Source organism: Manis pentadactyla, chromosome 13 (genome assembly GCF_030020395.1).
Source record: "Manis pentadactyla isolate mManPen7 chromosome 13, mManPen7.hap1, whole genome shotgun sequence".
In the NCBI taxonomy this organism is placed as follows: Eukaryota; Metazoa; Chordata; class Mammalia; order Pholidota; family Manidae; genus Manis; species Manis pentadactyla.
In genome coordinates, this window is record NC_080031.1 from 15,340,156 (window position 1) to 15,366,262 (window position 26,107).

General features: G+C 37.9%; 1 protein-coding gene across 4 annotated transcripts in view; it reads left to right on the plus strand.

Moving 5' to 3' along the window:
• Positions 1–360: 360 nt before the first annotated feature.
• The window catches only part of APLP2 (amyloid beta precursor like protein 2), an 84,572-nt gene continuing 58,825 nt past the window's right edge, over positions 361–26,107 (plus strand). For 2 of the 4 annotated variants that reach the window (XM_036930342.2, XM_036930345.2), the window contains exon 1: positions 361–564. In XM_036930342.2, the coding sequence (XP_036786237.2) occupies positions 460–564 (105 nt within the window). In that variant the 5' untranslated portion in view covers positions 361–459. The remainder of the gene's footprint in view (positions 565–26,107) is intronic. The other 2 variants (XM_036930343.2, XM_036930346.2) reach the window with 1 other exon arrangement.

A 26,107-nucleotide genomic window follows, 5' to 3' on the forward strand; every position in this document is an offset into this window, starting at 1 on the left:
AGGAGGCCACAGGCGGACTGACAGGCGAGGCGCAGACAGATAAACGCGCGAGGTGAGGGAGCGCGAAGCAGCCCTGAAACCGGGCCGAGCCGCAGCCCCTGACCCACCCGGCACACAGCCCCGAGTTCCACGGCCGCGGGGTCCGGACGGGGGCGGGGCCATTAGCGTTTTGGGGCGGGGCCAGGCGGGGGAGCGCGCTGGGGCGGGCGGGACGTGTACGCTCTTCGGTTCCCTGATTGGGTCTGGGCTGAACAAGGGGCGGTGTTTGGGGGCGGTTCTGCGGGCCGGCATTGGGCGAGGGAGGTGCAGGGCGTGTTTTTGTGAAGTCAGTTCCGGTTGGTGTAAAATCCCCGGGGCGGCGGCGAACAGGCTTCAGATGCTGCTGGGTCGCCGTTGGGAGAGCTCTTGAGTTCGGGAGTGTGAGCTTGAGAGCCGAGCGCTCCAGCGACCCGGCGAGGGATGGCGGCCACCGGGACCGCGGGCGCCGCGGCCACGGGCAAGCTCCTGGTTCTGCTGCTGCTCGGGCTCACAGCGCCTGCCGCGGCGCTGGCCGGCTACATCGAGGTGGGGACCCGGAGAACGCCGGAGGGCAGTCGGTTCGGCCCGCCGTGGGAGCGCGGCCTGCGGGCGTGAGGGCCGCGGGGTCCGGGACGCGCAGGGCTGGGGGCGCGGCGCGGGGGGAGGGGGCGATCCGGCGCCGCGTCGGTTCTGGCTCGCCTCTCCCGCCCGCCCCTGCTTGGCGCAGTGCTAAGCGCTGGAGGTCGGGTTGCCGCCGCCGCCGCCGCCGCAAAGGCCAAATGAAAGGCATCGGGGCTGCGGTGCGCGGGGGTCGTCGGGCAGCCTCGGTCGCCCTAGTCCCCATTCCGCCCGCGGCGCCACCGCATCCTCTGGGGACCCTGCGCGGTTCCGACGCCCACCCCGCTTCCCCCAGGGACAATGCGAGCCTGTGTCCGTGCGCCCTGCGGCCCCGCCGGCGGCTCGCAGCTCCGGACGTCGGTACGGCTAGGCTCCCTCCTGGGGCGGCCCCGCGCACACCCCAGACACCGGGCACAGCGGTGGGGCCCCCCCACCTGGAAGCAGTCACTGCAGCCTTTGTTGGCAAGGTGGGCTGGGCTGCAGGATGCGGGCGCTCCGGCCTGGCCCTCGCAGAGTGCCGCGGTGCTGGGGCGATCGCGCGCCGCGAGAACGCTCCTGCACCACGCAGCGGGTGTGCCTTCTGCTTCCTGTGCCTCCCTCCGGTGGATTCACCGCCCTGGCATCAAGCCTCGGAGAGGAATTGTTAAATATAGCTGTTGGCCTAAGTCTCATAAACGAGGGGAAATCCCTCTCCGGTGTTTGTGTTGCTCCCTTTTGTAGTGGGTTTCAGCCAGCAGGGGAGGTAGCCGTGAATACGTTGTAAGAACTCTTGTGCTATTGTACTTTGGTATCAGGATTTAAGTTGTTCTGCATCTCATAACCGCGTAAATATCTGCGCTGCGAGGTGGTGGAGGAGCCTGGATTCACCGGTGATTTAGGGTGGTCACGAAGCCTGGATTCTCGGGTGATTGGCTCGGGTGATCGGGAGTTGAGGCTGCAGGAGCAGGGCTGTCGGGGTCGGGGTCTGCACACTGCCGTTTCATCAAAACCTTTCTGTTCCTAAGGGAGCCAGTGGACTTTATTTTTACTTGCTTTCTCGAAATAGGGCTTGAACTGGTGGACTGGAATGTGTGTTTCTGGTGCGGCTTTTTTCTTTTCCCTCTGAACAATTTTAAAAATTGCAATTGGTTTCTATGTATTTAGTACTTTCAGGGAGAAGTGAGACTGGATTTGATTACATAGGCATTGCCTGAGAAGTTTCTAATAAAAACCGCAAGTTAGAATGTGTTCTGATACAGGATGTTTAAACATTTCACGGGTAAAATAAATCTAATCAGGAACAAACCTTCTTCCGTGGAACGGCTTAAAACGTTTGAATTCATCCTGCTTAAAGCTTTATGAATCTTTAGGGGAAAAAGAAGGAAGTTAAATTTTAAGTAGAAATAGTTTATATATACACAAGCTTTTCGATCACGATTATTTTGGTTTCCACACAATGGTTAGATTTGTATCTGCGATCCCTAACTTGATTTCGTATGAAAGCAAGCTAGGTCAGTGGGGTGAGAGGGGAAGGAAAAAAGAATTTTGTATGGAATACAGAATATATAGCTCTTCAGTCAGGGTGTCAAAAACCATTGTTAACACTCTTACCTCACTTCCCAGGGGTATGAGGTAACTTTCAGGCACTAGTGAATTCACAGTAAAGGATTCATCATTAAAAAAAAAAAAATCGTCATCCAATCAAATTTAAGCAGAATATTAATGCTTGTATGTATGTGTGCAGATAAAGAAAAACTCAATTATCAGTTGTGGATTAAATTAGATGGTTACTTGCAACTTTCTTCAATTGAAGAGTCTGGCTGGTGGAAGGAGGTAGGAATCAGACATTTCCCAAAAATGGTTTTTAAAAGCTATTTTATGGTAATGTCTGCCCTTTAGAATTGTAGTTTTGCCCACACTTACTAAATTATCTTTCAGAAGGTTTTCCTTTTGTCAAGCGGGCAGAATTTTATTCACATGTATATAATTTGATTTCATTTATTTCCTGCCAGGCAAGGGACTGCCTAAACCTTGATGTAGATGAGAATGGCCTAAATCAGGATGTCTTTGGGAAAGTTCTTACTAAGATTAACCAAAGGGGTTCTAGGCAAATCCCTGATTAAGTTGCTTGGCACGAAGTTATTGATTGGAGAATCTTTAGTGTTGCCTGCTGTTGACTGAATTAATCTCTTACACCTGTTTAAAATGAAAAAATCCACCTCTGTACTTAACGGTCATTTCTTTTAAATCCGGGACAAGTTCTGTTGTGTGCATGCTCCCATTTGGCATTCTCAGACGGTATTTGTGCTGAAGCACTGCACTCTGTACAATGGACATTGATTTCTGAGAGCTAGAACTTGAGTTCATTCTGCCACATTTAAAAGTAAGTGGGCCATTTGATAGTTTTTCAGGAAACTCAAATTCAGAGTGTGACTACTGAGCTGGAGGATAATCTGAAGGCTTTGTGTTAGTATTTCTGATTAGTGGCATAGGGAGTGTCTGATTATGATTTGGAGGGATTCCGGTGCTTCTGATAAGAATATCAGTCATCATTCTACCATAACTCTTAAAAGCCTTTTGATAAGTATGATAAACTAAGTTTTATCAGTTAGATTCTTCTTTCATAAAAGGACTGTTTCATCATCTAAAATTGGGCTGTCTTAATGTAGCCTCATGTGGCTACTGAGCTTGTGCTCTGTGTGGCTATAGTGTGGATGAGGAAGGAATTTTCCATTTCTTTTAATTTTGATTAATTTACATTTACATCTAAAAGCTGATAATTCAGTGATCAGAAAACCTTTTACTATGTTTGAAACATCTTGGTTATGTGAATCTGCTTTATTAACCGTACATTTTATGAACTCTAAATCCAGATCAAGTATTTCCTGTGAAAAATTTAGCATCTGAATTGAGATGTACTGTAAGCTTAAGACACACACCAGGTTTTGAAGACTTAGTATGAAAAAAATTTGTAAAACTTCTCAGTGATTTGTATATTGATTACATGAAATGATAACATTTAAACATTGGTCAAGTAAAATTTATTAACATTAATTTTCATCCGTTTCTTTTAATTTTAATGTAGCAACTAAAAATGATTACATATATGGTTCACACTGTATTTCTACTGGGAAGTGCTAATGTCTTGCTTCAAGTTGGTCCTGCATGGGTGTTTTATTAGCACAGTTCTTTTTTTATTAAAGTATCATTGATATACAATCTTATGTTGGTTTCAAATGTACAACACAGTGGTTCAACAGTTACCTGTATTATTAAACCCTCACCTCCTCTAGTGAAGTTACTATCTATCAAGTGGTAAAATGTTCCAGAATCATTGGCTATATTCTCCATGCCGTGCTACCATCCGTGTGACCAGTTTCTATTGTGGTTGTGAATTATTGTGCCCCTTTATCTCTTCACCCTTCCCGCCCTAACTCCTCCCCCTTGGTAACCATGAATCCCTTCTCAGTGTCTATGAGTCTACTGCTATTTTCTTCCTTCTGTTTTAGCAGTTTTTTGAATATATTGCCTTCCCTCTCCCAATAAAGTCTTGCTTGAAGTTGCTTGGCCCAGCATGATTTTAAGTGTTTTTTAGGACAATTTTGAATGTCCTTTCTCTGTTATTTTTCAATTAAATTTTTATTTAGAAATAATTCCAAGCTCATAAAAAATTGCAAGAATTGAACAACTTTCATGCTTTTCAGATCCACCAATTGTTGACATTTCCTCTATTCTGCATTTGCTTTATCATTCTATTATTATGTATATTTGAGTAAGTTGCATACACCAATGCTCTTTCACCCCTAAAAACTTAAGTGTGTATTTCTTAAGAACCAAGAACATTGTCTTCATAACCTTTCAGTTATCAACTTAAGGAAATTTAACATTAATAAAATACTTTGATCAACTCTGCTGTCTGTATTCCAGTTTGTTGGTTGACCTAGTAATGTCCTTTATACTATTCAGGTACATGGTTATTTTTAAAGCTGAAGAGCTTTAGAATTCTTGGCAGTAATATGTGATGGGTTAGTGTTTTTCAAATATAGAAATCAGATTTTTACCTGAAATTATTTTGACTTTGGAAAATCAAAACAAAAATCTTTCAAGATTCTCCAAGTGTATTATTCACCCTTACTGAATTCTTGAGCTTTTGCATTTCCTTTTTAAAATAACAGAAGAAAAATTATAGTGGTAGTGCATATTCATTGTAGAAAATTAAAATATACAGATAAATAATAAGAAATGAAAAATAATCTGAAATCATTTTCTGGGGAAATCTCACTGTAAACATTTTGGTGGTGTATATATATCCTTCTAGGTCTATTAGGTAGGTATATACCTTATATACAAGTGGCGTATTGTATACTGAAACTGGTACCTAGCAATTATTATTTTGAATTGTTCTAAAAAAATTACTGAAAGAATAATAAAATAAAAAGTAGGGAACAATCTTTGTACAGTAATTGTAGTTTCTGTAGAGGGGGCCATTTGAGAGAAAATTCAAAATCACTTATAATCCAATTTTCATGAGCTGTGTTTTGTGAGATAAACTAGATTACCTTGCAGCTTAATTAAATTTAGTGTACCTTGATTTATGACCTAAGATGGAAAGTGAGCCATGTTGGTGCATTCAGATAGAAATGGTTTCCAGTCCTTTGTATCAAATACAACTAATAATTGCTTTGGCTGAGAGAATTTTTCTTACATAAGCATCATGCAGTGTGTTTTTTTAGTGAAATTCTTTTAAGCATAACTAATCTATCTTTAAAATATGGCTTTTCATTTGTTCTTCATCCTGCGAGAGTTTATTGAACCACAGTTATGAGGTTCTGTGTTAGATGCTAAACGGTGGAGTAAAAACAAATTTGTGTGGTGCTTTTTATTTGGCAAAATGCACTTGCATGTGATTTCTGGGCCCCGCCCCCAGAGATTCTCATGGAGTACATCTGGGATTCTGTTTCAGATGCTCCCCTGGTGATTCTTATGTGCAAGTAGAGAAAAACAAAACTCCAGCAAACATAAAACCCCAACAGAACTTATTTGGGTACGTTATGTAAGTCCCCACACCATCTGGTGCGGGTATTCTTATCCCCACCTATAAAGGGAATCCGTAGAGGGCAGGGGTAAAAATCCATCTGTCCGAAGTCTGTTGCTCTTTCATATATATGTTAGGGTGTTTCATAATGTTTCTCTTTTGGTTGCCAGTTTCTTCTTACTCAGGTCTGCCCATCTTCCCCATTACCAAAAAACCTGATACGAATATTTTCTTGAAAAGAAACTAATTTTGTAGAAGTTACAATATATCATGAACCAGTGTATATCAAACTGTTAACAGTGGTTATCTTTGAAGGATGTAATTACAGGGGAATTTGCCTTTTTACCTTTTCCCTGTCTGGGGAGTCTTGCCAAAATCAGGATGTGGGATTATTTGGAAGAGAAAAGGCTACCGGCATCAGGTTTACAATCCCTGACCTAGATGACAGACAAAACAAAAGGAAGAGGTTGACACAGTAATCAGTATGACTGGGGAAAAATTGTGGTCCAGAAGAAGCTAGTCAGCATTTGGAGCGGGGCACCTCTGGGGTTCGGTAAGTGAGCAGCTCCTCTGCCTTCCTTTCCCTACTGCCTCTTGTGGCTGTAGAATGGCTCTTCACTTCCTCAGGGCGTACTCTGATATGGTCATGTCCAGGGGAAAAAAAGAAGACTTGTCTACCTCCCTTTAAGAGTGAAGAAGCCTTTCTCAAAGCCCCCCAGCACAACACCCCTCAAGTCTTACTGGACAGAATTGTATCTGATGCTTCCAGCCAAACCAGACCTCAGCTGGGGAATGGTACCAGCCCTGGTAGGTGTAGACTTCAGGTTGGGTTCTGCTGGAAAAGAGGGCTGTGGATGTTGGGTATAGAGGTGTCTACTTCAAGGGGGTCGTGATGCATTTGGGAGGTTATATAGCTGGGCTGGCTGGAAAGAAAAGCTCATTTATTCTTACCTAAATCATCTGTGAGTTGAAAGTTTGCTGGTGAAATTGGAACTGGAGGAACCTCTCACATAGTGGGTTTACTGGGATCTTGGCACTTCATTTTGAAGGATGTTGCCATTCAAAACAGAATGGCTGGAATGGTAAAGAGTTTGAAAAATCTGACGTGAAACATGGATGAACTTTGAGGGGAGATATTTAGCCTAGAGAAGAAGAAAGTGTAGAAATTTAGTGTTGGTGGTGAAGAACATTAATTATTTTAGAGTATTTTATGCTTTGTCTCTGGGAGTCTAAAAGGTAACTTGCCTAGGCTAAAGCAGAGTTTTTATTAGGACAAATGAGCTGATAAAAGTGTACTTCTCTTAGTTTATTCCCTTTAATTATGAATCTTTCCAATATAGTATAGTAAAAGTGTAAAAGATACTCATATATACACCCCCCAGTTCTGTTAAATTTTAACATTTCGCATATTTGCTTTTTTTTGAGAAGTAAAACATTATAGATACAGAAGTAAAACATTACAACAGAAAGGTCTCATTTGAACTCCTCCCTCTCCTTATTAAACCTTTCTTTCCAGAAGTAGCTCTTATCTTGACTTGGAAATTTAGCATTTCCATTCATGTTTTAATGCGGAGAGACCTGTTCATCTCTTTGGATTCCAAACATACTTGCTTAGGCTCTTAGAATTGTAGTATGTATGTTTTAAATATCCGTCAACAATTTTTTTTTTAATTGAAGTATCATTGGTATGCAGTCTTACTATTTTCGATTCAAATGTACTAATGTGAACACAATGGTTCAACACTTACCCACATTCTCAAATCCTCACCCCCTCTAGTGTGGTCACTATCTATCAATGTAAAAAGATGTTACAGAATCATTGACTGTGTTCTCCATGCTATACTACTGTCCCCATGACCAACTTATACTGTGATTGTGAATTATTGTGCCCCTTAATCTCCCTCCTCTCCCCACAAACCTGCTCCAAGCCCCTGCCCCCTCTTCTCATTGTCTCTGAGTCTACTGTTTTGTTTCTTCTGTTTTGCTTTGTTTTTCTATTCTACAAATTAGTGAAATCATGGCATTTGTCTTTCTCTGCTTGGCTTATTTCACTTAGCATAATACCCTCTACCTTCATCCATGTTGTTGCAAATGGCAGGATTTCTTCTCTTTTTATGACTGATGAATGGTCCATTGTGTACATCTTTATCCATTCATCTACTGATGGACACTTAGGTTGCTTCCATATCTTGACTATTGCAAATAGTGGGGCGATAAACATAGAGGTGGATATGTCTTTTCAAGTCAGGGATTTTGTTTTCTTTGGGTAAATTCCTAGAAGTGGGATTACTGGATAAAATGGTATTTCTATTTTTAGTTTTTAAAGGAACTTCCATACTGCTTTCCACAGCGGTTGCACCAATTGACATTCCCACCAACAGTGTAGGAGGGTTCCCATTTCTCCACATCCTTGCCACCATTTGTTGTTTCCTGTCTTTGGGATAGTGGCCATTTTAACTGGTGTGAGGTGATATCTCATTGTGGTTTTAATTTGCATTTTCCTGATGGGTAGTGACGTGGAGCATCTTTTCGTGTGCCTGTTGACCATGTGTATTTCTTCTGTAATAAATATTTATCTGCAAGTGTTAATTGAGCATATACTGATGACTTTAGAAGGTATGAAATGCTAAGATATTTGAACTGGAAGTAAAGATAGCCCCATACTCATGCAGGTGCCAAGCATAGAAAGTGCCATTTAGCCCTCCCTACCCAGCACAGCAAGTCCTTGAGTACTTTTGAGCTTTTGAAAATGTGGAAGTCTACAAAAGAAAAAATTTATAGCTCACTGTATTTTCATAAAACAGAAGTATGACCACTGTCACAAGGCCAAGAAATAGAACATTATCACCCTTGGTCCCTCCCCTCCACAGTAATTATTACCCATAAAATTACTTATTGTTTCTTTATAGTTTTACCACCCAAGCATTTGTCCCTAAATGCTGTATTTTAACTTTTCCTGTTTTATAAATGGGATCCTTCAGTATGTATTCTCAAGTATCTGGCCTTTTTCACGAAACATGTATTTGAGAGTCATTTGTGTTGCTGAGCATTGCTGTGGTTCGTTTGTCTCCATTGCTGTACGGTGTTCCAGTGTGTAAAGATGCATAATTTGTTGTACTGTTGATGGACATTTGGGATGTTGCCAGTTTGAGGTTATTGGGATATGTTCTCCCTGTTGCTTGCCTTTTTACTGTCTTAATGATGTCTTTTGAAGAAATTTTTAATGTCTGATTTACCACTTAAAAAATATTATGGTACATGCTTTTTGTGCACTATTTGAGAAGGCTTTCCCTATCCTGAGGACATGAAGTTATTTCTATATTCTCTATTAGAAACATTTTGTTCTTCCTGTCACATTTGGAGCTACAGTGTACTTGGAATATATATTTGTGTAGATATGAAGTATTGGCCTTTTTATTTTTATCTTTTCCATATGGATATCTAGCCCATACCATATGGCTATCCAGCTTGCACCATTTATTGTCAAGGTCATCTTTTCTCTTCTGTCCTCCCATGCCACCTTCCTTGTTAATTATTGTCTCTATATGGGTGAGTCTGTTTCCGGACTAATAATCCATGGATGTCTGTGCTGTCATTGTACTACCATGTCCACACAGCCTTAATAACTGCTTTATAAGATGTGTTATCTCCTGAGCAAGCCCTTCTTTCTTGGTTGTCTTCAGTAGTTCCTTGACTATTGAAATAACTCTTTTTCTTTCATATACAATTGATACATTTCACCAAACAGCCACTTTGAATTTTAATTAGGATTGCATTGAGTCTGTAGCTACCTACACTGGGGAAGATTGACATTTTTTGAGTATCAAGTCTTCCAACCCCATGGCACATAACCTTTATTTAGGTCTTCTTAATTACCCTCAGTGTTTTACAGCTTTCTGCATAGAGATTTTTATACATCTTATATTAGATTTATTCATAGGTATTTGATTTTTAAAACAGGCTTGTTAAAAATCTTTTGTTGTCATTTTGTTGTGGTTGTAGAAATGAAGTTGATATTTTCAAATCGACCTGTGTCCAGCATCCTTTTCTAAGTTCATGTAGTATTTCTAATAATTTATCTGTAATTTTGAAAATTTCTAAGTGTATTCTGTGAATTATGACAGTTTTATTTCTTCCCAACCAATTTCTGCAGGTTTTATTTCTTCTTGCTGTACTGCACTGGCTATGACTACTAAAATGTTCAAGAGAAGTGGTAATAGCCGGCTGGCATCTTTGTCTAACTCCTGATCTCAGAGGGAAACTGTTTTACCATTTATGTGATACTTGTAGGGTTTTTTTAGTAGATTCCACACCCTTTATCAGACTAAGGAAGAGCTCTTTTATTCTATAATTTGCCAAAGATCCTTGTCATGAGTGTTTTTCATATGCTTTTTTTTCCCAAGTAATAAGATGGTCATGATTTTTCTCTTCAGTTTTGATAGTATGAAATGCTTTAGTTTTTAAATATGTAAGCAACTTTTACATTCTTAAATGAACCAAGCTTAGTTTATTTTCTGGATTCAGTTTGCTGAAATTTTGTTCAGGATTTTTGCCTCTGTGCTCAAAAGTGGGTTTTATCTGTAATTTTTCTCTTTTATGATATACTTACCAGGTTTTAGTTTTAAAGGTTTACTAGCCTCATAAAAGGAGTTGGAAGGAGGAGACATTGCCTCTTTTTCTGTAGTCTGGAATATTTTACTTAAAATTGGCAGTAAGGTTTTCATTTATGAATTCGATTTATTTACTAATTGTGGGATTATTCATATCTATTGTGTGGTTACGTTTCTCTAGTAATTTATTATATTGGACTTCTTAAATTGATGTTTTTGATTGATTGAAGTTGTTCATTGTATGTTTTTACGGTTTTTATAATGTCAGCACCCTTTTTTTTGTCCCTGACTGGTTATTTTTCAAGCAATCTTGCTAGGTGTTGAAAGTCTTTAAATCCTCAACCTTGGGTTTTGTTGGTCCCCTCAGCTGTATGTTTATTTTCCATTTTATTACTTTCTGTTCACCATTATTGCCTTGCCTTCTTTCAAGTTTCTGTGGGTTTAACTTGTTCTTTTTCTGACAATTTGAGAATGACTGCTTAATTCAAATTTTTTCAGCCTTCTTTTAAAGCCATAAATTTTCCTCGGAGCAGGGCTTTAGCTGTAGTCCACAAGGTTTTTGTTTTTTTTTAGATTTGTATGTAAATAAATTATTTTTAAAAATTGAGATATAATTGACATATTGTGTAAGTTTACAATATACAATGTGTTGATTTGATGCATTTGTATATTGCAGTATGATTGCCACTGTAACATTAGCTAATAACCTTTACCACATCACATAATTATGTCTTTTTTTGTGGGAAGAATAATTAAAACCTAGTCTCTTGGCAACTTTGAAGTTTATAAGGAGTGTTGTTAACTATAGTCACTACATTGTATTAGATCTCCAGAATATTTATCTACTGCAACTGCAAGTTTGTACTCTTAAACAGCGTATTAGTTTTCATCTATAATATTTTCATTATCATTCAGTTAAAAAAAATCGGTTTTCCATCGTAATTCTCTTTTTTTCTCCTTGGGCTATTTAGAACTACATTTTTCAATTTCCAAAAATGTGGAGATTTTCTAGTTGTCTTTTTGTTGTTTATTTCTAGGTAACCTGCATTGTGGTCAGTGAATTAGTGTGATGATTTCAGTCTTCTGAACTTTTCTGAGATTTGCTCTATGGTGAAGTTTTCATTGTGTTCATGAAGAGAATGTGTACGGGCACATGTTGCAGATGCTTCAGGTTCTGTTCCAGACCACTGCAATAAAGTGAATATCCCAGTAAAATGAGCCAAATGAATTTTTAGGTTTCTCAGTGCATATAAAAGTTATGTTTACACCATATTATAGTCTGTGAAGTGTGCAATAGCATTAGATCTTGCAAAAATAATGTACATACCTTAATTAGAAAATATTTTAGTGCTAAAAGAATGCTAACCATTATCGAGCTTTGAGGAGGTTGTAATTGTTTTGCTGGTGGAGAGGGTCTTGCCTTGATGTGGATAGCTCCTGACTGATCAGGGTGCTGGAAGTTGGGGTGGCTGTGGCAATTTCTTAAAATAAGACAGCAATGAAATTTGCTGCATTGATTGACTCCTCCTTTCACGAACAGTTTCTCTGTAGCATGTGATGCTGTTTGGTAGCATTTTACCAACAGAACTTCTTTAAAAATTGGAGTCAATTTTCTCAAACCCTGCTGCTACTTTATCAGTTATAAGTGTATGTATTATTCTCAGTACTTGTCATTTCAACAATCTTCACATCACCTTCACCAGGAATAGGTTCCATCTCAAGAAATCACTTTCTTTGCTCATCTGTAAGAAGCAACTCCTCATCTGTTAAAGTTTTATCATGAGATCGCAGCAGTCAGTCATATCTTTAGGCTCTATTTATATTCCTAGTTCTCTTGCTCTTTCTACCACAGCTGCAGTTGCTCCCTCCAATGCAGTCTTGAGCTCCTCCAAGTCATCATGAGGGTTGGAATCAACTTCTTCCAAACCCCTAATGTTAATGTTTTGACCTCTTGCCATGAATCATGAATGTATTTAATGGTATCTAGAATGGTGAATCCTTTCCGGAAAGTTTTCAATTTACTTTGCACAGATCCATGTGGGGAAACACTCTCTTTACAGCTAGAGCCTTATGAAGTGTATTTCTTAAATGATAAGACTTGAAAGTCAAGATGACTCCTTGATCCACGGGCTGCAGAATGGTTATTGTGTTAGCAGGCATGAAAACAACATTAATCTCATCTATCTCCATCAGAGCTCTTGAGTGACCAGGTGCATTATCAATGAGTAGTAATATATTTTTAAATTTATTTTTTATTGAAGTATCATTGATAACAATATGAACAATCATATTGATAATATGAAACAGTCATATTGGTTTCAAGTGTACAACTGGTTCAATCAACAGTTACCCATATTATTAAATTCTCACCTCCATTTGTGTGGTTACTATCTGTTAACATAGAAAGATGTTATGGAATCATTGACTGTGTTCCCCATGCTCTGCTACTCTCCCCATGACCAGCTTACATTGTGATAAGAGAATTTTTGTGCCCCTGTATCCCCCTCACCCTCCCTACCCACTCACTCCAACCCCTCCCCCATGGTAACCACTAGTCACTTCCCAGTGTGTATGAGTGTATTGCTGTTTTGTTCCTTCTGTTTTGCTTTTTTTAAATATTCCACAAATAAGTGAAATCATATGCTTCGGCTAGAGCAGTAATATTTTGAAAGGAATCTTTTTTTCCTGAGCAGTAAGTCTCAGCATTGGGCCTGAACTATTCTGTAAACCATGTTGTAAACAGATGTGCTATCATCCAGTCTTTGTTATTTCATTTCTAGAGCATAGGCAGAGTAGTTTTAGCATAATTCTTAAGGACCCTAGGACTTTTGGAATGGTAAATAAGCATTGGCTTCAACTTAAGTCACCAGCTTCATTAACCCCTAACAAGTGAGTTAGCTTTGAAGCCAGTCATTGACTTCTCCTCCTCTTCAGTTCTGAAAGTCCTAGATGGCATCTTCTTCCAGTATAAGGCAGTTTGATCTACACTGAAGATGTGTTGTTTAGTGTAGCTACCTTCATTAATTTTTATTATTAGCTACATCATCTGGATAACTTGCAGCTAGAGCTTCTGGATAACTTGCTGCCGCTTCTACATCAGCACTTGCTGCTTATCTTATACTTTTTCTATTATGCAGATGGCTTCTTTCCTTAAACCTCATGAGCCAGGCTCTGCTAGCATCATATTCTTCTCTCAGCCTTCCTAGAATTGAAGAGAATTAGGGCCTTGCTCTGGGTTAGGCTTTGGCCTAAGGGAATGTTGCGGCTGCTTTGATCTTCTATCCAGACCACTAAAACTTTCTTCATATCACTAATGACTCTGTTTCCCTTTCTTATCATATTTGTGTTCACTGGAGTAGTACTTTTAATTTCCTTCAAGAACTTTTCCTTTGCATTAACAACATGGCTATCTGTTTGGCACAAGAGACCGAGGTTTCAGCCTATCTTTGCTTTCTACATGCTTAATCATTCCTAGCTTTGACTTAAAGTGAGAGACTTGTCACTCTTCCTTTCAGTTGAACACTTAGAAACCATTGAGGGTTACTAATTGGCCTAATTTCAATATTGTGTCTTAGGGAATAGGGAGGCCTGAGGAGAGGAGACCAAGGAATGGCTGGTTGGTTGAGCAGTCACAACACATAGTTTTTATCAATTAAGTTTGCCATCTTACTGTGGATGTGGTTCATGACCCCCTAAAACAATTACAATAGTAACATTACTGGTCACAGATATATGAACAAATATAATAATAATCAGAAAGCTTGAAATATTGTAAGAATTACCAAAATGACACAGAGCCACGAAGTGAACAAATGCTGTTAGGAAAATGTCACTGATAGACTTGTTACACTCCACAAACCTTCATTTGGTAAAACTAGTATCTGCAAAGCACAGTAAAGTGAAGTGCAATACAATGAGTTATGTATTGTATTCTGCAGTTATTTTATACTTATATTCTGGTGTTTTATATAAATTCTGATCCGGTTTTCATGTTTGGATACTTATCCTTAAAGATTAAAAAAAATTTTTTTTCTATTATTGAGAAAGGTATGTTCAAAAATCTCCCACTGTGATTTTAGACTCTTTTTTTTCTCCTTGTAGTTTTGAGTGTTTTTGCTTTGCTTATTTTGAGTCTGATGTTATTAGTTGCATACAAATTTAGAATTCTTATTTCTTCTTGAAGAATTGAACCTCTCATAGTTTCCCTCTTTATCTCCAGTAATGAATGTTTTTATCTCTATCAATACCAATATCAATTGATGTTACCAGTTGATATCATCAATATCAATTGATGTTAATGATTTATTTTTCTTTTAACTTAGTAGACAGTAATTGTCTTTTAACTGAAATACTTAGTGTACTTACATTTAATGGGGCTGCTAATATACGTGGGTTTTCATCTATCTTCTTAGTGTTTTTTGTACTGCCGATTATGTTTCTTTTTCTCCTTAATTGCTTTGAAATTATATATTATTTTACTTCTCTTTCTTATCACTTAGGAACATGTTTATATAGTCTTTTATTATTGCATTAATGGCTACTTGAGAAATTTTGGTATCTTGCACTTATCAGTGTCTTATATTAGTTGGTACTTTAAAAAAAATTTTTGGTATCATTAATCTACAATTGCATGAGCAACATTATGGTTACTAGACTCCCCCCATTATCAAGTCCCCACCACACACCCCATTACAGTCACTGTCCATCGGCATAGTAAGATGCTATAGAATCACTACTTCTCTGTGTTGTACCTCCTTACCTGTGCCCCACCCCCCTACATTATGTTTGCTAATCGTAATGCCCCCTTTCCCCTTAAACCTCCCTTCCCACCCATCCTCCCCAGTCCCTTTCCCTTTGGTAACTACTAGTCCATTCTTAGGTTCTGTGAGTCTGCTACTGTTTTGTTCCTTCAGTTTTTGCTTTGTTCTTATACTCCACAGATGAGTGAAATCATTTGATACTGGTCTTTCTCCACCTGGCTTATTTCACTGAGCATAATAACCTCTAACTCCATCCCTGTTGTTGCAAATGGTAGGATTTGTTTTCTTCTTATGGCTGAATAATATTCCATTGCGTATATGTACCACATCTTTATCCATTCACCTACAGATGGACACTTAGGTTGCTTCCATTTCTTGGCTATTGTAAATAGTGCTGCCATAAACATAGGGGTGCATCTGTCTTTTTCAAACTGGGCTGCTGCATTCTTAGGGTAAATTCCTAGGAATGGAATTCTTGGGTCAAATGGTATTTCTATTTTGAGTTTTGTGAGGAACCTCCATACTGCTTTCCACAATGGTTGAACTAATTTACATTCCCACCAGCAGTGTAGGAGGGTTCCCCTTTCTCCACATCCACACCAGCATTTGTTGTTGTTTGTCTTTTGGATGTTGGCCATCCTAACTGGTGTGAGGTGATATCTCATTGTGGTTTTAATTTGCATTTCTCTGATGATTAGCGATGTGGAGCATCTTTTCATGTGTCTGTTGGCCATCTGAATTTCTTCTTTGGAAAAGTATCTGTTTAGATCCTCTGCCCATTTTTTAATTGGATTATTTGCTTTCTGTTTGTTGATGTGCATGAGCTCTTTATATATTTTGGATGTCAACCCTTTATCTGATATGATATATTCTCCCATACTATAGGATGCCTTTTTGTTCTATTGATGGTGTCCTTTGCTGTACAGAAGCTTTTCAGCTTGATATAGTCCCACTTGTTCATTTTTGCTTTTGTTTCCCTTGCCTGGGGAGATATGTTCATGAAAAAGTTGCTCATGTTTATGTCCAAGAGATTTTTGCCTGTTTTTTCTAAGGGTTTTATGGTTTCATGCCTTACATTCAGGTCTTTGATCCATTTCGAATTTACTTTTGTGTATGGGGTTACACAATGATCCAGTTTCATTCTCTTACATGTAGCTGTCCAGTTTTGCCAACACAAGCTGTTGAAGAGGCTGTCATTTCCCCATTGTATGTCCATGGCTCCTTTATCATGTATTAATTGACCATATATGTTTGGGTTAATATCTAGACTCTCTATTCTGTTCCATTGATCTGTGGGTCTGCTCTTGTGCCAGTACCAAATTGTCTTAATTACTGTGGCTTTGTAGTAGAGCTTGAAGTTGGGAAGTGAAATCCCCCCTGCTTTATTCTTTGTTCTCAGGATTGCTTTGGCCATTCGGGGTCTTTTGTGGTTCCATATGAATTTTAGAACTATTTGTTCCAGTTTGAAGAATGCTGTTGGTATTTTGATGGGGATTGCATTGAATCTGTAGATTGCTTTAGGCAGGATGGCCATTTTGACAATATTAGTTAGTACTTTTATCCACCTGGACAAGAGAAGGACCTTAGAACACTTTATTTAATCCCCTCTCAGCATTTTGCCATTGCTGTTATATATGTTAATTTTATTTTAAACTTCAGAAGACATTTTACAAGTCATATTTTATATAATCAGATTAATTTAGACCAATGATTATCAACTCTGGAGGTACACTGGTATCATCTGGGGAACTTTTACAAAACACAGGTGCCTGGGCTCCAATTCAGAGAGATTACATCAGGCATTGGTATTTCATAAAAACTCCCCAGGTAATTCAAATTTGCAGTGGCATCAAGAGGCTCTGATTTAGATTTATTTATTTATTCTTTTTGTTATTCTTCATGCCTCTTGCATTTCTGACCCTTCTGGGATAATTTTTCTTCTTCCAAAACACAGTTTAGAATTTTCTTCAGGGTAAGTTCACTGATGGCATTCTTTCACCAAATACCTGTTTGTTTCACTCTCTTTTTTGCATGTTATGCTCATTGGGAATAGAATTTCATCATTTTAACAATCTTACTCCATTCCTGATATTTAATATTATCAGTATTCTGATGTTCATTATTGTCAATAACTTACTGGGATTAGCTGTCAGCATAGTTGTTCCTCCTTTAAAGGTAATGTGTTTTCTTATCTCTATCTACTTTTAAGTTTTCTCTTTGAATCTTGTTTTCATCATTTTGCTCTTCCATACCTATGTGTGATTTTTTAAAAAATGTATTCTGTTTGTAGGTCTTCTTGAATCTGTGGGTGATTGATGCCTTTCATCAGTTACAGAAAATTCTCAGCCATTGTCTCTTTAAATATTTAAATATCCATTTAAATATTGCTTCTGCCTATTCTCTCCTTTCTTCTGGAACTCCAAAAACAAACATCTTAGGCATTGTCACTGTGTCCTCTGTCTCTCTCCCTTCCTTGTTTGATAGATTTTCTTCTGACCCATCTGTCTGTTTACTAATAATTTCTGTAGTTATAGCTAATCTCTGAAGTATGTCCCTTGAGTTCTTAATTTCAGTTACTGCAGTTTTCAGTTTTGTAATTTAAAATTGTTTCTAGATCACAGCTGAAATTCTCAGTTTTTGTCTTCTGTTTCTTTGAACATGGTAAGTTCAATGCTAATGTTATCCTCCAAGGAGCATTTCATTTGCTTGTACCTGGAGCTTGAAGACCGTAGCAATCCAAGGTCTCATTCTCATTTCATTGATTTAAATGATTGGAAGCCGAGCTGCAGTCCCTGTGAAATATCAATTTCTGGATTACCCTTCTAGGCTTGGCCCGCTTTGTGGTTTCAACTCCAAACCTTAAGGTTCTCCAAGTATACTTCCTTTCCACTCTCCCTACAGCCCTGGCCTCCGTTCTCTTTCCCTGTAATCCTTCCGTGTTGTCAGAAGCACTACTCAGCCGCTCTCTTCTGACTCTTCCAGCATTCCCAGAAAATAAAAAAAAGCCCTACAAGCTGTTCTCATGTCCCTGACCCCACCATCTGCCCCTGAATACTGACCTGGAAAATCTTTACTTCTTTTTAGCTCCTTACTACCCTTCAGCAGGTTTTACTTTTCTTTTCTTTTTTTAATTTTTTAAGTTTTATATTGCTTTTCTAGTTGTCCTCTTTAGAGGATGGGTCTGAAGTACCTAATTGGCCATAACTGGAAGTTCATTCCCTTGAAATTAAGTATCTGCTGGGAGCTTATAGAAAGAACTTTATGGGACTTCAAGTAATTAGAGAAGAATAGACAAGCAGAAATAGGGTAGCAGATTCTGGTGGTGATTGGAGTAGTTTTATTTAGATGATAGTTTTATTTTATGGTGCAACAACTTCATATAGTGTTTCACATGTACTCATTGAAACCTTAGAACAATCCTGTGAGGCAGAAACTACGATTATCCCTGTTTTACAGATGTAGGAACTGAGGCACATACAGATAAAGTAACTTGAGTAAGGTCAGTCAGGTAGTGAGGAACTGACATTCAGGTTTGTGCTAACTGGTAGAACAGATGGCCTGTGTCAGGTACCCGGGGATGGAGTACCTCAGGTGGACAGGAGGGCATCAAAGGTCTGTGGAGAAGGTTACCAGACAGTCAACATTTAGGCAAAAATTTGCAGTGGTTGGATGTTTGCCAGAAGTATTGGAACTGTAATTTGAATATTTGGTTGCATTTTGCCCTTATTTTATAAAATGAGTGAAAACAATGTGAAACAAGTGCTTATTTCATTGATAAGCACATTGTTTGATAGAATTGGTGTGTGGTACTTTCTAGATTGAGAGTTTGAACTTATAGGTGAACACTCGGTGAGCTCATTTATGTAGGACAAGTTAGGGAGTGTTTAAAAGATGCTGGAATTACATTTTCAAGGTTTTTTTCCTAAATATACTGGAAGTAATTGTCAACAGGAATTTGCCTGTTGACAGATACTCTTTCTAGTAGCAGAACCCCCAGATAGCATGCATATATTTGAACTTGCCCATGTTTCAGGTACAGATATATAAAAGCAAGTGTTTTTCTAGTTTTTAAGTCATTCCTTTATAATTGGATATTTACATTTGTAATTTTTCTCTGATATAAACAGTATGCAATAGATATCTCTTTATCCTTTTAGCTGTGTCTCAAATTGACATTTAAAAGAACCTTTAGATATAACTTGTTCAAAAGTTGAAGATTTCCCATGGTAATTGGTTCCTTTGAAGTTCTTCACAGTCATCATTATTAGCACACATTTATTAAATTGCTGTATGCAGTGCACTGTGGCAGAATAAATAACACCGTAACCGAAGGCAGCATACAGTTCCTAGGATGATAAATGAAAGAAGCCTTTTCGGTTCTTGTCAACACTTCTCCAGTCTTTTTAAATTGATTTTTATTTTTTTATTGAAGTATCATTGATATACAATCTTATGTTGGTTTCAAATGTACAACACAGTGGTTCAGCAGGTACCCATATTATTAAATCCTCACCCCCTCTAGTGTGGTTACTATCCGTCAATGTAGAAAGATGTTACAGAATCATTGACTGTATTCCCCATGCTGTACTACCATCCCTGTGACCAACTTATATTGTGATTGCTACTTTAAAGTAGATTATTTTAATATAGCTTATCTTTTTAAAAAAAAAAACTACATTCAGGGTTTATGTCTAGGTAATTTAACATATGTCAGTCACCAGATACAAAAATTTCCCTGAATTGTACAACTTGATCCCCTAGTTGTGTTTTTAATGGTGGAATATCTATAGCATAAAATTGACCATTTCAACCAGTTTTAAGTGTACAATTCAGTGACATTAAATACATTTACAATGGTTAATGGTTGTAGAACCATTAACACTATTCATTTCCAGAATTTTTCATCTCAAGCAGAAACTCTGTGTCTATTCAGTATTAACTCCCTGTTCCCCTTTTCCTCAGCCCCTGGAAACCTCTCTTTGAATTTGCCTGTTGACAGATACTCGTATAAGTGGAGTCATATAATATTTGTCCTGTGTTGGCTTATTTCACTTAGCCTAATGTTTTCAAGGTTTATATATCAGAATATCATTCATTTGTAAGACTGAATAATATTCCATTTTGTGTATTTACATGTTCCATTTATTCATCAGATGTTGATGGACATTTGGGATGTTTCTACCTTTTGGTCGTGAATACTATTGTGAGCAATGAGAGTTCCTGCTTTGGGTTCTTTTGGGTATGTACTGAAAAGTGGATCATATAGTAATTCTGTGTTTAAAGTATTTGAGAACTGCTAAACTTGCTTCCATAGTAGCTGCACCATTCTGCAATCCCACCATCAAAGGTTCTGTTGGACCCCAACACAAGGGTTCCAGTTTGTTCATATCCTCGCCAACAGCTGTTTCTTTCTTATTTATTTTTTTTTGGTAATAGCCATTGTAATGAGTGTGAAGTGGTGTCTCGTTGTGGTTTTGATTTGCATGTGTCTGATGACTAGTGATGTTGAGTGTCTTTTCATGTTGGCCATTTATATATCATCTTTGGAGAAATGTCTGTTCAAGTCTTGTGTCCATTTTTAAAAAATTAAGGTATTGATATACACTCTTACGAAGGTTTCACGTGAAAATCATTGTGGTTACTACATTCACCCAAAGTATCAAGTCCCCCCATACCCCATTGAAGTCACTGTCCGTCAGTGTAGTAAGATGCTGTCTTGTGTCCTTTTTTGAATTGGGTTTTTGTTGTTGAATAGTAGGAGTTATTTATATATTCTGAATATCAATCCCTTATCAGATAGGTGACCTGCAAATATTTCCTCTCATTTTTGGGTTACCTTCACTTGCTTGATAATGTCCTTTGATGCACAAAAGTTTTTAATTTTGATAAAGTCCGATTTAGCTATTTTTTTCTTTTGTTGTCTGGGCTTTTGGTGTCATATCTAACAAATCATCTCTAAAATGTCACAAAGATTATTCCTGTTGTTTTCTTCCAAGAGTTTTATCTTTTTAGCTCTTCTGTTTAGACCACTTTCAGTTAATTTCTGTGTGGTTTAAGGAAAGGAGGGTCCAATTTTATTCTTTTGTAGGTGAGTATCCAGTTTTCCCAGCAAGAGTCATTAAGACTGTCTTCTTCCTATTGAATGGTATTGGCACCCTTGTCAGAAACCATTTGATCCTATATGCTAGAGTTTATTTCTGAGCTCTCTGTTATATGTATCTGTTTTTGTGCCTGTACCACTCTGCTCTGATTACTGTAGGCAGCTTTGTAGTTAAGTTTTGAAATCAGGAAGTGTGAGTCTTCCAACTTTGTTCTTTTTCAAGATTGTTAGGTTCCATATGAGTTTTAAGATTTTTTTTTAAACTTCTGCAGAAAACCCTGTTGAGATTTTGATGGGTTAGTAGATTGCTTTGAGTAGTATTGTCATCTTAACAATGTTGTCTTCCATTCCTCAAATGTCATAGGTATTTAAAGCAGTTATTGTGCAGTTTCTTATAATTGACAGACTGTGATTAACTTTAGTATATATTATGAACTTTTGGGTGTTAGGTATTTGATAATTTTGTGCTTTTAAAATTAACTGCCATCCCTCCTAACTAATGCCTGGTACCTAACCTAAAGTAGAGATCAAAAGCCTGCAGTCTGCAGACAGAATGCTGCCTGTACTTGTGTTTTCTTGGGCTTCATTGTATTTTTTTTTTAATTTTGTTATCATTAATCTACATTTACATGAAGAACATTATGTTTACTAGGGTCCCCCCTTCACCAAGTGGCTTCATTGTATTTTAAATTCAAACTAAACATCCCCATTTCCAAGTAGAATGGATTTTTATGTAAAAATTCCTTTCCAGGTCTTGAAGAAATTGGAAGATCTGGCAGCAATACCGAAGTGGCAGCAGGCCCCCCTTTAGTTGGGAAAGACTGATTTCCTGAGGAGGCTCAGTGTGGGTTGCCATTTTTGTCTTTTGCCCTGTTACCTCTGCTCCTTGTTAACATCTCTGTTATCTGTAGGCAGAGAGAGAGTTTTGAAGCCTTGTTGAAAACAGGAGAAAGAAACTTGGATTGAAATTATCTCACAATAAATAGTTATTATTCACTGCAGATTCCAAATGAGCTAAAAAATCACATTTTATAACAGAATCTTTGATTGGTTGGCTGGACCCTGCCCTGCTTCCACCCCTTTTTGGGAGGATTTCTGCTGAATGCTATATGAATGTTTTTCCTTGCAGCTACTCTTTTCTCTTCTCTCATAGCAACTCATCAGAAAGTGATTATTTGAAGGTTGATTAGCTTCCTCAGGATCTGCATTAATAAAATATCCTGCTGAGCTATCATTTTGAAAGATTAATCTTTTGAGTTGATACAAGTCATTGAGACTGAATGTTAAGTGTTGTTTTTAAACAATGGAAATAGTAATAAGGACAGATTAATATCAGATTAAAATGTTTTAAGTATTGATTTGAAAAGATTAGATGCAAAGCAGGGACTCAAACCTGATAAGCTCCCTGCCAGGCTGAGCTATTGCATGTGGTTTTGTGTGTGTGTGTGTGTGTGTGTGTGTGTGTGTGTGTGTGTGTGTGTGTGTGTGTGTGTAGTGAGTTAACCTCTCATAGAATGGTACAAGGGAAAGACATTTGTGTATCTGATGCCAATCCCTATGGGATAACTGGATCTTCATTAAAATATTCCTATGGTGATCTGATATTATGAGAGCAGCATCTATGTCTGTCTCTGAAAAGCTTTGGGAAATAAAATAGAACAAACTCCAAGTTGAGTTTGAGGTAATGATGGTAGCTTCAGGAAATTATTAAGAAAATGGTGTCATAGGTATAGCACTTCTAGCATTCTTGTTATTGGTAACCTGTGAAGATACATTTCTTTTGGATATCACACCAGTGCCACATCAGTCTTTGGAATATTTTGGGGGTGTGGGAGAAAATGTTTGGAAGGAAACAAAGAGACAAGTGAGCAGCAAGGTAAAGAGTGTACTGCACAAACATAGGTAAGATGACATCATTGTATGCCACCATAGGTAGAGTTGTTGGCCATCTTGGGTATTACTGAGACTGAGATATGGCTTCTGCAATGTTATGTAGGTAACTATTAGTCTTATATACGTTTGGAAATGTTTGAAAGCAGTGTTTTCATAGGGCCAAAGAAGTCAGTTTAACTTACTCTGAACACTTGTTTACATCCTGGCATTAAGCATAGAAATGAGTTGCAAAAATTCTTCCATTGAGCTACTTAACAGCTGTTCCCAAGAGATGCAGAGGATGAAGGAGAGTCACTCATATGCAATGAGTAATATGAATCACTCACATTTGGCTTTGGAGCTGAGTTACCAGATAGCATCATACCTAAATAAGAGCTTGACCTTGCTAGTATTTGAAGGGTTCAAGGTGAACTAGATCTGATGACTTTGTAAGACTGTAAGAAGAAAAACAAGGAGGGTTTGAAGACAGTGTGTGTGTGCTACACAAGTTCTCCTATCTGCTGCACATTACCTCAGTGCTTAAACACTGAGGAGACCTTTTTTGTTTTGTTAGGGCACTAGGTATGTTAGCAGAAATAATTTCTCCTTGCAATGTTTGGGTTGACATTTAAAGACTGATCTAATTTCTAAAGACATGAACACTTTACTTTTAGTAGAGTTAGTTTTCTATAAACCAGTTTGGATGTTGTTCTCAAATGATACTCAATTCTTATTGGGTAAATTTTTAAAAATTGTTAAATTTGTGTGTGTGTGTGCATGTGCACCTGGTCACACACATGTGTATATATATACATAAATGGTTATGGATTGTAATGATAAAATAAATAATAAAGACTACTTGGGAATACATAAAATCAGTTTAGAGATGGTTATTGGTTTTTTCATCAAAATATAATAATAGAATTTGCTGATGCTCTCCTCATTGAATTGCTCTTATGGGATATTTGAATTCAAATTAAAGTGGCATGATATTATACAGAGTAATTGATTAAACTTGGTCTAGGCAATGTCTGTAACTTATCAAAGAAAGGTTGTTTTAGCATAAAGAAAGGGTGGTTTGATTGCTCCAGGAAATAAAATGATTAGATGGATTTTCAAGAAAACCAGTACTCAGGGAGAAGCTTCAAGCTGTGGTGTGGACACATTGCAGAGTTTTCCGGAAAACTTAGCTGAAATTGGAAGTAAGGGATCACTGAAAATGTGTCTGTGGAAAAATGCCTGACTCCCTCCTTGATATGAGAGACATCCGAGCACAGTGAATTGGCAGTGAATCTCATCCAGACATGTAAACTAGAGAAAATTGATAAGGTTCTTAGAGCAGCAAGATACTCATGCTTGTTCCTCCAGGGTTTTCCAGGAAAAGAAGATGTCATCTCTCTGTACTTCGTAGATTTAAGAAGCATTTTAAGAAGCCTGAGCCACTCTAGTCCATGAAGGAAACACTCCAGAAGAACCTTCCTGACTGAGATACTTAAGTTTACAACATTTCTGTTTCATTTTTATTCAGGAATAGATTCCCAATATATAATATTACATCCATAGAAAATAAAGATACCATCACTGCACCTTTATTGTGGTTTAATGTTCAACCATCATTTAGGAACCAGACAGTAAGTTGGGGATCTCCTAGAGTTGAAGAATCTTTTCTTTTTTATGAGGATTATTTTCTTTACATGAGGTTGCCCCTGCCAGGCCAAACTTCTGTGTGGGTGAGGACTTTTTACTAGTTCATTTTGTTATCTTGGGAGCCTACTCTTGTAAGCCCCTTAGAAATGTTTAATGACTTAAAACTAATTGAATCAGCAATTCCTATGTGATGTAGACATCCTATCACATATACTGAATGTGTTCTGGTTATTTTTATTGTCTTGGCAGACCTTTGGATTTTGTTCTGTGGTTGTCAGAGGCTGGGAGAAGGTTTTTTTCATTTATTTACATCTCAGGGTTCCTTTAGTATTTCTGAATCTAAAAAATTGAGGGGACAGAAGAGTGTCCCATCCACCTCCGAGCCCCAACCCATCCATCCTCCTGGCAATTGGGTAAAATAAGAACTTGGCTCTTGGTGCTTAGCCCGCTTGCATAACCCATACTGGATCCCTTTTAAGAAATGTCTCAAGGTCATTTTCCTGCTAAATCCTCTTGGTTATTTTACTCATAACCACTTGTTTCTTTAGAACTAGCCTGGTCTCTTCAGAGAAGCGTGTGGCTGTTTACCCATTTAACTCTGGGCAACTTGAGGGTTTCTCAAGGAACCATCTGAGTACTGACCCCACTCTTCCAGTCACCAGAAACTCTTGTTAGCCCTCCCAGTGGAAGAGAGAACAGTGTATTTCTATGGCAGCTACAGGTGAATGAGAAAAAGTCATTCAAGTCATGTCTTCACCAGCAGAGTATTAACTGAACATGGAACACAGCACTGTCCCATAGGAATTAAATGGAAGCCACATGTGTAATTTAAATTTGTCTAGTTTTACAATTTTTAAAAAAGCAAAATAGTTGAAATTAGTTTGAACATTATATTTTATTTAACCCAATATATGAGATATTACCATTTCAAGAGGTATAATTATGTTATAAAATCAACATGTAATAAAATTAATGAGATATTTTACATTTTGAAAGTTTATGTACTAAGTCTTTGGAAGTTTTGCATATATTTTGCATTTATAGCCATATCTCAACTCGGATGGAAATGTTTATTGGAAACACTTGATCTTTATTTAAATTTCCTAAAATTTGCAGTTGGAAAAGTAAACTTATATTCTCAAGTTGTCTGAAACACAATTAAGAGTTTCCAATAACTGTGAAGAGTTTTTTTTAAAAAAGTGTTCCGTTAATATTTGTATACACACTGGTAAAACTGGCTCATGTTAATTCGAATAGATTTCACCTTGAAGTAGAAATATATATAAGTTCAAAACTGTCATTTAAGTAAATCCACTAATCTGGTATGAACTCAGTACTGTTAACATTAAATTCAAAGGAGCACTGCATAAACTGAAAAGCAAGTCTAAATTATTGGTACTGATACTGCCACTCTTCAGATTTCTGTTGTAGTTTTCCTAGCTACGGAAATTTATATAACGCTGTTGCT